The sequence below is a fragment of the Fundulus heteroclitus genome, chromosome 23 (assembly GCF_011125445.2).
Source record: "Fundulus heteroclitus isolate FHET01 chromosome 23, MU-UCD_Fhet_4.1, whole genome shotgun sequence".
NCBI lineage: Eukaryota > Metazoa > Chordata > Actinopteri > Cyprinodontiformes > Fundulidae > Fundulus > Fundulus heteroclitus.
This window is the reverse complement of record NC_046383.1, coordinates 13522687-13539007: the sequence shown is the minus strand read 5'-3', so window position 1 is coordinate 13539007 and position 16321 is coordinate 13522687. Positions and strand designations below refer to the sequence as shown.

Here is a 16321-nt window from a genome sequence, read left to right as displayed (position 1 = left end):
TTGGACAGCATGTGGTAAAAAATATATTTTTATGTATGACTAAACTACAGAAAGTTTCACTTAGCGTTTCCTCCGTGTTTGCTATTTATGAAGTTTGACCTTCCATTTAATTAAAATGTCATAATTAATTTGGAAATAGATGCAGTAATTAAAACAAGTTGGGGGGAAGCTTGAAAGCGAGGAATGCTAATAATTCAATTATTGCAGATTTACCCCAGTAGAACAAAATTAGGATTTAGTTTATATAAATATATAAAAAAGAAAGTTCCCAGTTAACTAGAATCTTCAACTGATTTAAATTACAGCCACAACAATTCTACTGATTGCTCATTCAGTCAGTAAACAAAACTTTAATTACAGTTAAAACAAATGAAGATGACTTCAGTCGTTTTATTTAGACTTTAAATAATTACAGAAGTTTACTGCTTTAACATCTTTTTAGGTAATCACTGGCTGACGTGTCTACAGTCAGTCAGTTCTTTAGTTACTAAAAATAATCTGTTCAGATTGAAATAAGAGTTATTTTTATAGTCCCTTAGCAAAGATTGTCCCTCTTTTTGCTGTTGCTCAACAATCAGAGAAGGTTTCAGGATAGAAATACAACAGTTTTCACAAGGGGACTCGAAGCGGTGGATTTTCATGTTATCAAGCATTTCTGTCTTCAAACAGCACAATTATGAAGCTATGTGAACCGCTAACTGCTGCATTTTTGACAAAGATAGAAGCCTTTTGGACATATTCACTACCCACAATTAATTAACAATTAATTACCTTGTATAATATGTTTTAACGTCATTACCTTACAGTGTATTGGAGACTAAATGAAGGCCTCTGCTGGTCACATCAGTTGGGTGGGGGTGTAAGGGTTAAATTAGTTTTTGCTACTAAAGAATACAAATTGATGGAAACTACAATAAATCTTTTTATAATATTGTAACAAGGAGCCAGGCTTTTTTAAAGTAATGAATTTAAAGACTGACTTGCTGTCAGTTCTGACTAAACAAATGATCAAAACATTTTTTTTCTTCAGGAAATCAAAAACATGCCCATCTACCTCATGTTTTAATGCTGTTCTTTTATGCATCTGATATGGTAGCAATGAACCACAGAAGTGGCTGCAAAAGCAAAGTAATTGTTCCAATAATTATTCAACACCTTGGGATGACTGCGGCTCGGTGGGTGGAGCAGTTGTCTTGGAATCAAAAGGTTGTAGGTTTGATTCCAGCTTCCCCCTGACACATGTTAATGTGCCCCTGGGCAACGAACTTAACCCCACGTTGCCTACTGACCTGCGTATTGTTGTGTGTGATTAGGTGAATGTGGCCAAATTGTAAAGTGCTTTGAGTGGTCAGCATGACTAGAAATGTGTTCAATAAATTAAGTGCATTTTACGTACTTTATACTTTCATACTTTATAGCTGGGACAGAAGCTGATGTTTTACAAAATGTGTTTCGTATCATAATATCCCGGCTTCATGTGACGTAGGACATATTACAAATGTTAGCACATGTTGTCAAATAAAATACATAATGATGGGAGTGTGCAAGTTTTTTTTTTTTTTTTATTAACTATAATGCATCAGGATTTGGAAACTTGATTTTGTTTATTGTAGCTATATATTATTTTCAGATTAAATGTTTTACATCAAAAGATTAGCTACAGCTAGAAGGGCTAAATGCAGGAATAATAGTTATTTTATTTAATAAGTAATGTCTGTGTTTTGCCACTTATCAAACTAATTTTAATAAATGAATGAATAATTGCATAATTCAGTTATTGTAATAAGATGATTTGTTGTATGTTGTTGTATAACCCTGCAGGTCATCACTATCGGCCGACATGTTAAAGGCTATCACTACATCATTGCTAATCTGGTAAGTTTAATCAGCTTTCAACAGTTTGTGTGAAATACACAACCTATATATTACTGAGATAGTTTATTTTGTTTACTTACTTTTAGAAACTGAGCCCAGATCAACTTATTTCCATTCTGCTTTCAGGGTTTTGTTGATGGAGACCTTTCCAAAATTCAATACGGTGGAGCCAACGTTTCAGGCTTTCAGATTGTTGACTTCGATGATCCATTGGTTTCAAAGTTTGACCAACGGTGGGAGGCCCTGGAAGAAAAGGAATATCCAGGAGCAGATAGCAAAATAAGGGTGAGCTCCAGCCTGCAAATATGCCCCTTTATCTGATTTCATCTGGCATTGCTTTAACAGCATCCTGATAAACTGCATTTGTGGACAAAAAATATCTTTTAACTCTACTTTTAGAAGGTGTTCGCTAGCAAATAAAAATATTACAGATTTATACACATATAACTTCAAATACCTTTTTGTAAGTTAAACTAAAGCACAAACATCAGAAAAATGTAATAATGAATAAATCAAAAATGGGAATCCACAATGATATTTAAGTCAAAAGAAGTTCATGGTGCAAAAACTCTTAGAAATCTTAAAAAAGAGATTTGATTTAATCTTGATTTATTACTACATAATAGATCGTAACAAAAAGCATAAAACTAGGATTAAAAACAAGTACTTCCCAATTAGGACATTAATACGTAGGCAAGATCATAAACAGGAGGTGCTTAATTTTTTTAGGATGATGAAACCTTAACAAGAGAATATTTTGTTGCTCTTAAATCTTTCACGTTTCATCAACCTCCATTAATGTATCACAGTTCCAAATTACTGTCAGAGACTATTATGTGAGGATAGGCAAGGTGATAAAGTCATGCACAATGTGACTTTTATTTTTAGCATGATTTGATATTTAATAATAAAGTGAAATGACTCAAAGCACGGCACACCAGTCGGTTCTGATGATGTTGCGACACAAACACACCTAGAGTGGATGAAATCTAGTTCTGCATAAATCTGAGGAGTTGACAGAATTATATTTCAGAGAATAAAACGGCTCTAACGTTCTCATCATTGTTAAGAGTTTATTTCTGCTAATGTCTTTATCTGTTGTTCCAAGCTAATAAATTCCAGTCGAGACAGAGATTTTATTTCATTTTTTATGCTACCTATCAGGCTGCATGCTGGCAGAGTTGGCAGCACTGCTGTTCTGCAGCAAATGGGTTTTGGGTTTGAATCCCTGCCAGGGCCATTCTAGATAGACTGTTCTCCCTGTGAACCCATGGGTTCTGTATGGATTCTCGGACTTCCTTCCACAGTCCAGCCTTATTGGCTTAGGTCAACTGGACTTGTACATTGGACATTTTGTAAAGCAAGCAGTAATCATGTCCTATTTCCCCCCTTCTAGTACACGTCAGCGTTGACCTATGATGCGGTACAGGTGATGACAGAAGCCTTCAGATACCTGCACAAGCAGCGCATTGACTTTACTAGGAGGGCCAACACAGGCGACTGTCTAGCTAATCCCGCTGTGCCTTGGGCTCAGGGAGTGGAGATCGAACGAGCCCTGAAACAGGTAACAGTTCCACCACAGGTTCCTATCATGACTTGAGCAAAAATGAAGGGGATGACAGAGAGTTATTTTGTTGGTTTATAAATAAGAATACCTAAAAAAAAAAGGTCTACTCATTTGTTCTCTCTGTCATGCTATCATGTTCATTAAATAGATACATAAAATAGGTCCTGTAGATGTTTTTGGATATCAAGCCGGAGTTCACAGTGGGTAAAATACTGTCCTGGTTATCTTTATTTAATTTAATGGGACCACGAATAGTGCATTGTAAAGCTTTAATGCATTATACTAGGCACCCACACCTTGTACCACTGAGAGTGTCATTTCAGACCGATTTACTGCTTTATTTCCAGTAACAATCAACTCTTGTTCCTGCTTTTGTGATGTGAAATTACCACCACATGTCAAACCTGCCCTGCTGTGCCTCCATTCATTTGCTGTGCCTAAATTTTAAGCAGTTATTTGTCCTCTATTGTCATGTGCACCTGATCCTCTAAATCCTTCCCAGTCAGAAACAGAGTGGAACAAGCCATGGCATTACAACCACGACCACATTTGTGTCTGCTGTATTCAGTGCATGCTGAGGGTTAGTTCACATACATGCATCGACCACCAATGCTCTATGGGTAATGTAGTTTAAATCAACTGTACTCTAGCTTGAAATTTGTGACATTGATGCTGCATACTGGCAGGTTTCTGAGAAATGGTGATAACCAAGAACAAGTGAAGGTGTGGTAAGGACAACTGTATAGAACTGCTGGTCCAATGTACCCGTTACTTGACAGATCGATAAGCACAAGAAGGATACTCCAGATACTTTGGAAAATATGCCGATCTAAGCTGATGAACAGCATCCTCTTGCAGTTTTTGTTGAAAATGTCTGACTCACAGACTGAAGATCTCTGACTCACTCTAACACTTAGAAAAGCACCGACTGCAGCTGTGACCATAATCTTGTTAAAGAGATAGTACAGTCAGTCATTTCTAAAGTTCCCTTTTTTACATATAGACAATCTGGACTTCAATCTGGTTTCATAATCATTTAAATCTGACTTGGAATATGCAAAACCACATGGAATTAGTTGTTAAAGTTTAAAATTAAAAGGGAATATACTTATTTTTACTCTGACTATAACAATCTCTTGTAAGGTAGTGAAATATGTTATAATGAAAATGTTTTTGGTTGTATTAAATGTAGAAATCAGGCAAGTGCTCAGTAAAAATATGAGGCTTTTTTTGCTGCATGAAATGTACAAATGTGAAAATGTTTTGTTTGTAGTTCCTGACTTTTTCATGAAGAAATGCCATTCTGGTCTGATGTGAAAAAAGTAAATTTACTTCTTCTTAAATTATGAATTAAATGTAATAACCATGATTTTGGTTAAATTTCAATGACAATACAGTTATCATTCTGAAAAGAGTTACATTTCTAAGGCTACATTCACACTGCAGGGAAATGCGATCCAAATCCGATCTTTTTGCCCACATGTGTCCTATATACGTCTTTTTCATGGCAGTGTGAACGGCCCAATTCTGATCCTTTCACCCCTCAAAAATATTAGATTTATCCGTCTTTCACATCACACTGCTGTCTCTCACTACACATCCACACACAGTAGTAGCAGCTAGTGCTCCATATAAAAGCATTGTTAAAAGCTGTGCTGTTTTTTTCTTACCTTATTTCGTCTTACTATGATGTGGTCTTATCATTGTCGGCAACCTTTGCTCAACAGCTTTCTAATAGTAACTAGAAAAGATGCCGGCTGGTATGTGCTTTTCTTTTTCTTTTCTTCCAAAAAAAAGTAAAAACAAAGCAACTGGACTTGTTTTCTGAAGTTGAAGACTTTTCGCTTCCTTTCCAGGAAGCTTTCCCAATTCAAAAAGTCTGGAGTAATGTGGAGCATCAAACTTTATACTACAGCCAAACAAAGGCCTTGTAATGATTTAGACAACATGCAAATTCAACCGAAACAGGTCCACCCCTTAGTAATGGGAGGTTGTTAAAGTCATTAAGGCAGCAGATTAAACCAAAACTGGTCCACTCCTCTGTAACGAGGAGTCGTCAGGGTTGTTATTGGCCTGGCTTAAAGGAACAATGTTTTGATCACCCATATGAGGGTGATAATTGAGGTGATGATTGGCCGGAATTAATTCTATAGCTGTATTATAAGTTTTTTAAAGTTGGACCCTAAGGCCTCCTCCTCTGTTTAAGGTTGTTTTTTCTCTTTTAACGTAGATGGCTTCCTTCAAACCCCTTTCAAACCTTTTTAAATCTGTCTTCTTTGTCTAAAATGTGGACAAAAAAGAGATATGGTTTGAAATGGTTGGTTGTTTTTCTTTTCTTTGAGTTTTTTTTTAGACAAGACTTTATTAAACACTTCCAGAAACAGTTGCATTCACCATTCCTTCCGCAAACAGTTCACTGCACTGTGACGTCTCCCTCTCTGTCTGCTCATGCGGGTCGCGTTGTGGCCTTAAACCGCTCAGAAAGCAATATGATGATGGTAGCATTGAATAGCAGTATGACCAGCCACCTCAAAAAAAATCTGATTTTTGCAGAAAATCGGAATTGAGCATCAACATCCACAGTGTGGCATAGTCTTTGGGGCTCCAGTGAACAACAGTGGAAGGGTGGTCAACCTTCCCAAGAGTGGCCAGCCTGCCAAAAGTACTCCAAGAACACACTGACAACTTGTCCAGGAGGTCACAACAGAGCCCAGAACAATATCTGAAGTTCTGCAGGCGCAGCATGCCTCAGTTAAGATCTGTGTTCATGATTGAACAGTAAGAAACTAACTAAGCAAAGATGGCCTCCATGGGAGAGTTTAAGGCCAAAATCACATGTTACATGTTTTTAATTAGAGATCAACAGTTTTTTATTATTTCAACCAACAGTGTTTTTATATTTAGGTTTAATGCATTTTCTTCAATTGGACATTTGATTTTTATGGCAAATGGCATCAAAATGATGAAAAAGCAAGTTGTTTGCAACCTATTGACACAGAAAGATACTTCATTCTATACACCATTACTTTATATCTTTCTAGAAATGTTATGCATATATTGGAGAACTAAATGCATTCCAAAGCTAGCAAATTTAAATCACGTTTACATTTAGAAACATTGACCAAGTGTCCCCCCCCCCCCCCCTGCATTTTTGGTCTTAGTTTTTAAAACTGAAGGTGCAAAGAGCCACAGGTAGCAGACCGCTGATCCAGATGATGCCCATAAGAAGACTGGTGAAACAAAACGGCTGTTACATAAAATTACAAAAACTTACTATAACATGCTATTCAAACTAAATTTTACTAATGGTCAAACAAGGCGGCAGTAGTGTGATAGTCCAGTTCCATCTGTTTCATCTGTTGGTCACCCTAAGCTTAAACTCACCTGGGTCCTGCAGCAGGAAAACCACCCAGAACACACCAGTAAGTCCATTTCTAAAGAGCTTAGAAACAAAAAGTTCACAACTTAAGGCCAGATTTCCTCTGCATGGATGTAATTAAACACTTGACGGCAGCTGTTGACGAAGTGATGCAGAACCAGTTTAGGAGGCAATGTTTTTATGTCACAGAGGCCTGGATGGTTCCAATAGCTTATTTTCCTCAGTAAATCATAATTTACCATACGATCATCATTTGATACCAGTATTTTGTATTTACGTAGGTTATGTTTATATTGTAATTAATTTTGGTGTGTGTGTAAAGCAGAGCAAATGCTCTTGTCAGCATTGTAGAAGCACCTTGATTGTTATATTGGTCATGAATCTATCAGCTTTTAAAGCATCAGTTAAATAAACAAACTTTAGACTAATTTATTTAGTTGTGGTTTAGTCAGTGGTTTGTGACCTAGTTGATAATCAATAATAACAATAATATTAAATTATTAAGAGAAATTTAGCATTTAAGCATTAGTTTCTTTTCTATAAAATGGTCTTTGAAGCAGAAAGGTTTTTGTGTTTTACATTTTTTTTTCTTTTGTTTCTGTGTAAAGCACTTTTGGGTTGAGTTTGAATGATGCTATACAATATTTTTGAATACTATAAAATTTAATTACAGCAAATATGGATAACTGAGAAAAGATGGATGTAAATACTGTAAAAAAAAGATTAAGTAACATAACTGATGCACAATTATTGTAAGAGAAGTTAAGGGGCAGATATCATAAGATTGCTCTTCTGTCTGCTCCTTTTCATTCAAGATGCATCGATTTGCTAGTGTTGTGTGTATGAATTTTAAAATTATTTTTGAATGAAATAAATAGATAAACTAAACTAAAACCCAAAGTGAAACATGTAGGAATCAATTCCTTATCAATTCCATCTTTTCTGAAATGGTGAGGTGTTGACAAAGTCAGAATGAAACTAGATGCATAGTATTATTCATCCCATGCTGTTTGATGCCAAAATGTGTTAACAATAAACCCCAGTCTTACTGTGAGGACCTGTTGCCGTGGTAACAGCAGCTCTCCCTTAGAAAATGCTACGCACCCACAAAAGCTGAAATTACTTCAAAGACAAAGAGAGTGATCAAAGACTGGGGTTTTTAGTTTGCATTATTTAAATGTTTTTACTGAGAGCTATTCTTTAAGATAAAAAAATCAAAGGATTCTGTTAAACCAAATATAAAAAATTGCGTTTGATACCTAAAGTGGTGTCAATAAATTTCCTTTTTTCTTTTTCCATTCAGTGGCAATACAAAAAACAGACCAGAAATGATCTCACTGTCACAGATTCAGATTAAAAAGAGAAATCAAATAACATACGAGGGACCTAAATCATTCGAAGACATATATTCACTTCCCAAAGGAGAGGATAAATGCTCCAATATCATATTTCTGCTTTCCAACAAGCAAAGTTACCAAGTTTCTGAAACCATGGAACATTTAAATTAGGTTGAGCTTTCAATTAGATTATTGATCAAAATGTCACTTGATCTTATTCTGATTGACTCTTTCCCAGATTATTTACCATTTTTCTCCGGAGGGCATTCAAAGAGCTATGTGGTGATTTGTTTTCCTCATAATTTGTGAGGTGCTTTGATGTGTTGGTCTTTTTTATCTTCATAGAAGTAATACCTGACCCATGTTCTCTTTCTGTAGACAATGCACTTAACCGTGCTTTTCTGTTTAACCCCGTCTCTCCTGTGAAGACTTATATGTATTTAGTTTTTATTCCATAAATTGTACCTCTTTCTGACATTAACAGTTTATTTTATGATAAAAACTACTCCTTGCTTCTTTGGGTTTTGTGTGAATGCCTAGTCTTCTAAAACACCCAGTCGGTCGCGGCAGACGGCGCTCACGCTGAGCCTGGTTCTTCTGCAGGTTTCTTCTTCTTAAATGGGAGCCCTTAGCTTTAGTTTAGCAAAGTATCTGATGTCTTAAATGTGGACTGGTACGTTCTCCTTTGCAGCCCTTGGAAAAAGATAATTTTGAAGATGTGACACGTTTGTAAAATCAGTTTCGGTCCATTCCGCTGGCTTAATGGCTTTAACGACCACCCATTACTAAGGGGTGGTCCTGTTTCGGTTGAATTTGCATGTTATCTAAGCCATTACAGGCCTTTGTTTGGTATGGTATAAAGCTTGTTACTCATCATTACTCCAGACTTTTTGAATTGAGAAAGCTTCCGGGAGAGGAAGCGAAACGTCTTCAACTACGGAAAACAAGTCCAGTTGCTTTGTTTTTTACCTTTTTTTGGAATTTGTAAAATCAGCTAAAGAGGATTAATGTTAAAAAAAAAAGTCTCACTTTGTGTCCACCAGGTCCGCGTGGAAGGCCTTTCTGGAAATATTCAGTTTGATCAACATGGCAAGAGAGTCAATTATTCAGTGAATATAATGGAGTTAAAGAGTAATGGTCCCGTTAAGGTAAGTGACTGAGAAATCCTCTTAAGAAGGAACAGAGTTATACCAGAGCTGTCTCTTTGTGTTACTTCTTTGTGTTTTTAAATGTTTTTAAGTGTTGCTGGTACTTGAATGCAATGTGTATAAAATACACACACATTGGTTAAAATTACAGATTCTTGTGACAGAAAAAAAAAAAACATCCAAAATAATTTGAAAATTTTTTTTACTTCCCATCCCATACATACTGTACAAGTCAACACTGATGAATATGTTTATTTCATTTAAAATATAAACAAAATAAAAAAACAACAACTTTTGATTAAATTTCAACATTCAGTTTTCTCTGGTGAGACTTTGTGAGCTCAGCACACCTTCACATAGTAATATTTGCAGACTCTACCTGGCAACAGTTCTCCATGCCGGTCAGATTGACTAGATAATTCCAGGTGAAGCCGTTCTGTTGTTGGTTTTGAAAGGTGAACAGGCTCCCTGTGATGTTGGAAAGGGAAATCCCTGCTAATGTTTCTTGCTGAAACCAACTGGTATTGGGACTGTTCACATTTACAAAGTCCCCGGTTTGATTTGGAGAAAAATGTAACCAGATCATGATGCGGCCATCACCATGTTTCACTGAGAGTGAGGTGTTCTTTTGGTGATGTGCCATGAAGCTTTTTTTTTCCCCCAATAAACTTTTATTTAGAGTTTGTGGCCAAAAATTTGAAGTTTTTCCATCAAACGTATCAGCAAGACCTAAATGTTTCCTTTGGGAAAAAAGTCTTCTGCCATCAACCCTGTGTTTTAATCCAGACCGTAGTCACAACCAGAATGTGTCACAAATTCCTGCAGCTTTTTGAGAGTTTCCACCAGCCTCTTGGCAGTCAATTTTATTCATATTTATTAGATTCCCTGTCATTGATTTTAGGTGTTTTCAGTTTACCTGCTCAGGATATATGTTACATCAAAGGTGCAACATATTTTAGAATGAATTTTACATCACAGAAATATGGCATTTTAGCGGGGATGTACTAGCGATAGGGACTTCAAATCTTTTCATAGTTATTTGTAGCATTCATTAGGATAACAATAAAAGTGATAAAAACTTATAGGCATCAGTCTCATCTTTGGCAATAAATCTGTCCCTATGTTTAATCGGAGCACAACAACTGAGTTGTAAGTTTTATGGAGCAAAACTCACCCGTTAATATTTAGGCTTCTTTAGTACGCAGTTACATAAAGTGGTGCAACTATGCTGCTGATTTTACACAATAACTCAATTTTGTAATATTTTAAGATGTATTGAGTTAATTGATGCTCTTATGCAACCAACACAGGAAAAAATATATGTTTGCCAACATCATCCATTTGAATTCATTGTTGTCTCGATAAATTTGAATTCTGTTTTTTACACAATAACAATTAACATTTTGATCCCAAGCATCATTAGTAATTAATGTTTTTACTTACTGTTACTGTTATATTTTCTCCTTACAGATTGGATACTGGAATGAAGTCGACAAAATGGCTGTGACCAAATCAGATGTCTTCACCAATGACACCACGGGAATGGAAAACAAAACAGTTATTGTCACCACCATCTTGGTAATATTTATTTACTTTATATGATATAAGTTTATATAATGCCTTCTGCCTGGTCTTACAATGTAAATGAAAAACAGGACTCAATGAACTCAGTCAAAAAACATACCATAATGAAAGAAAATTCAAAATAGTCAAGGGTACCAATGAGGAAGGAACTTGAACTGAACGGATGAGAGTCAATAGAAATGGGAGACAGGTATGTGGAGAAGAAGCGAGAGCTTAAAACTGATCTGCAAGAAAAATGAACAAATATGCACAGAATTAAATGTTGAACTTAAAAACAGAACAAACATAAAGCTGACATATTAACATAAAGACAAGCAACGTTCAGGATCGCGATAGTTAGACAACATATTTCCCTCTGACCGGGTTGAATGAAAAGGCTGCGAGGCTGAATGTTAAGCCTGAGGTGAATGTTTTATCTGTGAAGCTGTTTTTCTCATTGTAATTCAGACTCGTTCTCGTCCTTCAGGAAGCTCCGTATGTCATGCTGAAAAAGAACGCTGACCTTTTTGTGGACAATGAGCGCTACGAGGGTTACTGTGTTGATCTGGCTGCAGAGATAGCCAAGCACTGTGGCTTCAAGTACCAGCTGAAAATAGTGGGCGATGGAAAGTACGGAGCCAGAGATGCCGAAACCAAGATCTGGAATGGAATGGTTGGAGAGTTGGTGTATGGGGTGAGTTATGGTGCCTTACCTCCTGGCTCTAATGAGTGCTAGTAGACGATCCAGTGTAACCCTACATTTATTGCTACATCCCTGTCCTTAGAAAAATAGGCATATTCAATAAAAAGTTCAAGGTGAATTATTTTTAATCTGACCCATTCAGTGCTCTCTTTTGGCAAAATTGCAATAATTGTTTGGACGCCGTAGTAGCATTCAAAGACTAATTTTCCTGCCGTTTTATCCTTTGGTTTGCAGAAAGCAGATATTGCGGTTGCCCCTTTGACCATTACGTTGGTGCGAGAGGAAGTGATTGACTTCTCTAAGCCCTTCATGTCTCTGGGAATCTCCATCATGATCAAGAAGCCTCAGAAATCCAAACCTGGAGTCTTTTCTTTCTTGGACCCGCTGGCTTATGAGATCTGGATGTGCATCGTTTTTGCCTACATCGGCGTCAGCGTGGTGCTGTTTCTTGTCAGCCGCTTCAGCCCCTATGAGTGGCACACTGAGGAGTACGAGGACGGGCAGATCCAGACCAATGAATCGACTAACGAGTTTGGCATATTTAACAGCCTGTGGTTCTCGCTAGGAGCCTTCATGAGACAAGGATGTGACATCTCTCCCAGGTAGGTCAAAAAAATCAAGTCTGCCAATGATTTAATTAGACAAGGATGACCTGGAAATCAAAACTTTTCATTTGCTTTGTAAATGGGTTTCATTTTTTACTAATACAGCTTACCTTACTGTTATTATCAAAAAAGTGTTTTCTTCTTTTGACTTTTACTTAACCAATTTTGCCCTAATAAACGTGTAATGTGACTGAAGTAATTATGTATCAAAGCTCCAAGATTTTTATCAAAAATGGTACTTTCTAGAAGTGAAGACTGGGCATAATATATTGATTGTCTACAAGAAAAGATCTAACTTTCAAGCCAAGTCTTCAATTAAATGTATTTCTATAACTACTGATCAAATTGAACTAGTGTTCTCTGGGTCTCAGGAATATGCTCTATCCTCATAATTTGCTTAACTTGGCGTATCTTTCGCAGTAATTTAATTATTTAAGTGCTTTTTCAGAGTTAAAGTCCTTTATGTAAAGGCTAGGAACTAATATATGGGCACAAATTCCAGTCATCTATATTTTGTGCTTATCACTCAGAATGTGTGGTTGTGAATACATTTTTCCACATGTGTAAAGCAAAACGCCTGGGAATTTGATCTTTGTGCATCCATAGATAGAAATGTATGTGTCTGTAAAAAATAAATGTATTTGGAGAAAATAACTACACAAAGTTAAAAAGAAAATTTGCAGAAGCTACAGTTTTGTAATGATCTGTTTACAGATACAAATGAAAATATACGTGAAAAACTCTGTTGTTAAGTTCAACTTACAAGTATAAACTTTGACCAGAATTTTCTTCTTCTCAGCTGATTGGTTAATGTCCTGTCAATCATAGGTTTTACAATCCAATCAGAAAACAGAAGGGCTTGCCTGTCAGGATTGTGCTTTATTGAGCTGCATGTCCTGGAAGAGTAGCGTATGTTAAAGATGAAGGATGGAGCTCGCACTTCTGCTACTTTACCACTAAATGATAAAGTAGGAATAACTTTATCATTTAGTGGAACAAAAAACAAATTCTTTTACAATTATTTATTTTTTCAAAGTAAACTTTTCAACCAGAGCGCCAGCATCTGGTCCTATTGTCAGCCTGCAGTTGGTAGTTTTCCAGACATGGCAAGGCAAATTTATTTGTATAGCACATTTCAGTACAGAGACAATGCAAAGAGCTTTATATGATTCAAATATAAGAAAATAAAACAGAATAGAAGCAGTTGGAATAAAATGTATTAAAAATAAAACATGGGAAACAGAAACTAAAAGCAAACATTAAAAACAGTTGGACTACAAATTTGAACTGATGATGTTTCAGTAAACCAGTTTAACTAGAACAGTCAAAGGCAATCCTAAACAAATGAGTTTTTAATCTTGATTTAAAGGAACTCAGGCTTTCAGCACTTTTACAGTTTTCTGGGAGTTTGTTCCAGATAAGTGGAGCGTAGGAACTAAATGCTGCTTCTCCATGTCTGGTTCTGGTTCTGGTTCTGCAGAGCAGGTTGGAGCCAGAATACCTGAGTGGTCTGGAGGGTTGATGCACTGATAACAAGTCTGTGATGTATTGCTGCGTGCAGCTTACCAACTGTATTTTTGAAACAGCCTTTATTCAGGAGAGAATATCTGGCAGTCCCTTATTTTACATTTCCACCTGCAAACCAGTTTATCTTGGAAAAAGAGTTGTAGTCTACTGTTAGCTGCATTGCTAAATGTATTTAGTTTTAAACTAATGAATAAGGCAATGTGGTAAATTGACAGATAAATGAGGCTTCCATGATAAAATAAAATCAGCAAGTTGGTATCTATTCTGATTTTTCTTTTCATTGCCAATAGAAATAACACCATTGGTACAGACACACGCACAACTGGATTTTTAAAGCAATCATTTTTGAACCGTGGCAACTCAATGGCTCTGATGGATGTGCAGACCAAAGACCTGCAACACCTTAATTTATGTAGCTTGAATCAGTCTCAGTGATGGTTTCATATTTCATTACCATAAGTGATACATAATGACAGCTAGACTAAAGTCCCAGATTAAAACTTGTTTCTTTTGTTGTTGCATTAAAACATCAAAGTTATCAATGAAAATGTAATACTTAAGAGAAAAGACAGCATCAGCCAATGCATCTTAGGACCATATCTATCTATCTATCTATCTATCTATCTATCTATCTATCTATCTATCTATCTATCTATCTATCTATCTATCTATCTATCTATCTATCTATCTATCTATCATATATATATATATATATATATATATATATATATATATATATATATATATATATATATATATATATATATATATATATATAATACAGTATGTCCAAGCTCCTGTCTTGAGCTATGATTTCTCACATAGTAGCTAGAGGAGAAAACCTTATTCATGATACATTTTTGTCCGCACTCCAATTTGGAAATTTAAGATATTTACAATTGCTGCAGAGTTTGACTTCAGGGCCAACATTGATAAAGAAATACTTTAAATTTCCTTTATGATTAATAGTAGTTCAGTATGACTTTGAACATTGGTAGTATTGAGAACTTGTGAGAGTCGTGTTGTTGCTGAGCATTGAGGTTAGGGTTGTGCGCTCCAGAGATGAATCAACCTGGGACTTGACATGCCCTTTACATCACGCCCTGATGATGTGAAGGATGTCAACATGACTCCAAATCAATGTTGCATGTTTCCCAACAATGTGTTGCCAATTTACAACATGCAGTTCAAAGGCTTAAACTTTTGAACTTTGGTCAGTTTTATACCTCACTAGTGCCATATTTAGTTGGTAGACAGAAAATTCATTTTTATTTGTTTAAATGCCAAATTCTGCATTTTTGACAGATCTACATAAGTCTGGGACTGGTGCTGTTTTACACTTGGAGTTATTTTGCTTTGATTATATTTGGTGAGAGTCAACTGGCCCAGTCAGTAATCAGACCCAGAATAAATCAGACTGGAGTGTACTGCAAAGGTTTCAGATAATAATATACAATCAATTCAATTGCATATGAGAGCTGGATGTTTTTTCCTGACTATCGCCGTATTTCAGCGCAATTACTTTAGTGTTATGGTAAATAAATCAATTTGGCTTAATTTCATGGGTATAAAATGCGAGTAGGAAAGAATGAAAATGTAGAGGTACACACTGAGGTATGATTTAACAACTGGTGCACTGACTCACAGCTGTTCTGTACTCTGATGAATGTGTATTAAAGATGAATGCTAAACCGACATCCTTTAAAAAAAGCCCCAAGCTTGAATGACACCTGAATGTCCAGTAGCTTTATATCTGTACATTGAAGACGATATTACTGATTGTGATCGTTTGAGAACTGTTGTTTTTGTTTTTGTGCCATAGATCCCTGTCTGGGCGTATTGTTGGTGGTGTCTGGTGGTTCTTTACTCTAATCATCATCTCCTCCTACACGGCTAACCTGGCTGCCTTTCTGACTGTCGAGAGAATGGTTTCTCCCATTGAAAGTGCGGAGGATCTGGCCAAGCAGACGGAGATAGCATATGGGACTCTGGACTCTGGCTCCACTAAAGAGTTTTTCAGGGTAAGAGATGCTCAGTTTTTTTTCCTTTTGTCTGTAGCCATGGAAACCACTATTTTCAGCATGCCTTTGCCAATGTTTTTTTTTTTTTTTTGTCTTCACTCTAGTCATTTAAAGCAACAACAAAAAAAACACCTCAGATGTTTGTGTATACTATTCAGTGAAACAGTATTACCCCCCCCCCCCTTACAGATTTCTAATGCTTATGCTTTTTTGTCACACTTTAATGTTTCAGACGGTCAAATAAATGTTATTATCAAAGATAAACTAAGTAAATACAAGAAGCAATACATATGTGCCTCCCTTGTAAGATCTAAAATTAACTAATTAACCATGCTGGTTTGGTTCAGTTCTCTCGCCACACCCAGGTCTGATAAGTTCTACGCCTGTAGAGTCGATAAATCACCCAAATCAGCCATCTCTGACATGAAGGAGTCATGTAAAATTTAAAAAAGGAAGAAAGAAAAAGAAAAGAATGTAAATAGAATAGTAATTTTCCAATTGATGACTAAATTCTGATCCTCATCCAAACACTCCACCCTTTTCCAAACAGGTTTGACAGAACAAGTTTGAAAGAGTGCTGAGGTTGGCACAACTAG

At 36.2% G+C, this 16321-nt stretch overlaps 1 protein-coding gene across 2 annotated transcripts in view; it reads left to right on the top strand.

Moving 5' to 3' along the window:
- Positions 1–16321, top strand: part of gria2b (glutamate receptor, ionotropic, AMPA 2b) — a 64714-nt gene that overhangs the window by 41704 nt on the left and 6689 nt on the right. For both annotated transcript variants that reach the window (XM_036127536.1, XM_036127535.1), the window contains exons 5-12: positions 1822–1875; positions 2002–2160; positions 3272–3439; positions 9202–9306; positions 10777–10884; positions 11357–11563; positions 11807–12174; positions 15527–15725. In XM_036127536.1, coding sequence (XP_035983429.1) covers positions 1822–1875; positions 2002–2160; positions 3272–3439; positions 9202–9306; positions 10777–10884; positions 11357–11563; positions 11807–12174; positions 15527–15725 — 1368 coding nt within the window. The remainder of the gene's footprint in view (positions 1–1821; positions 1876–2001; positions 2161–3271; positions 3440–9201; positions 9307–10776; positions 10885–11356; positions 11564–11806; positions 12175–15526; positions 15726–16321) is intronic.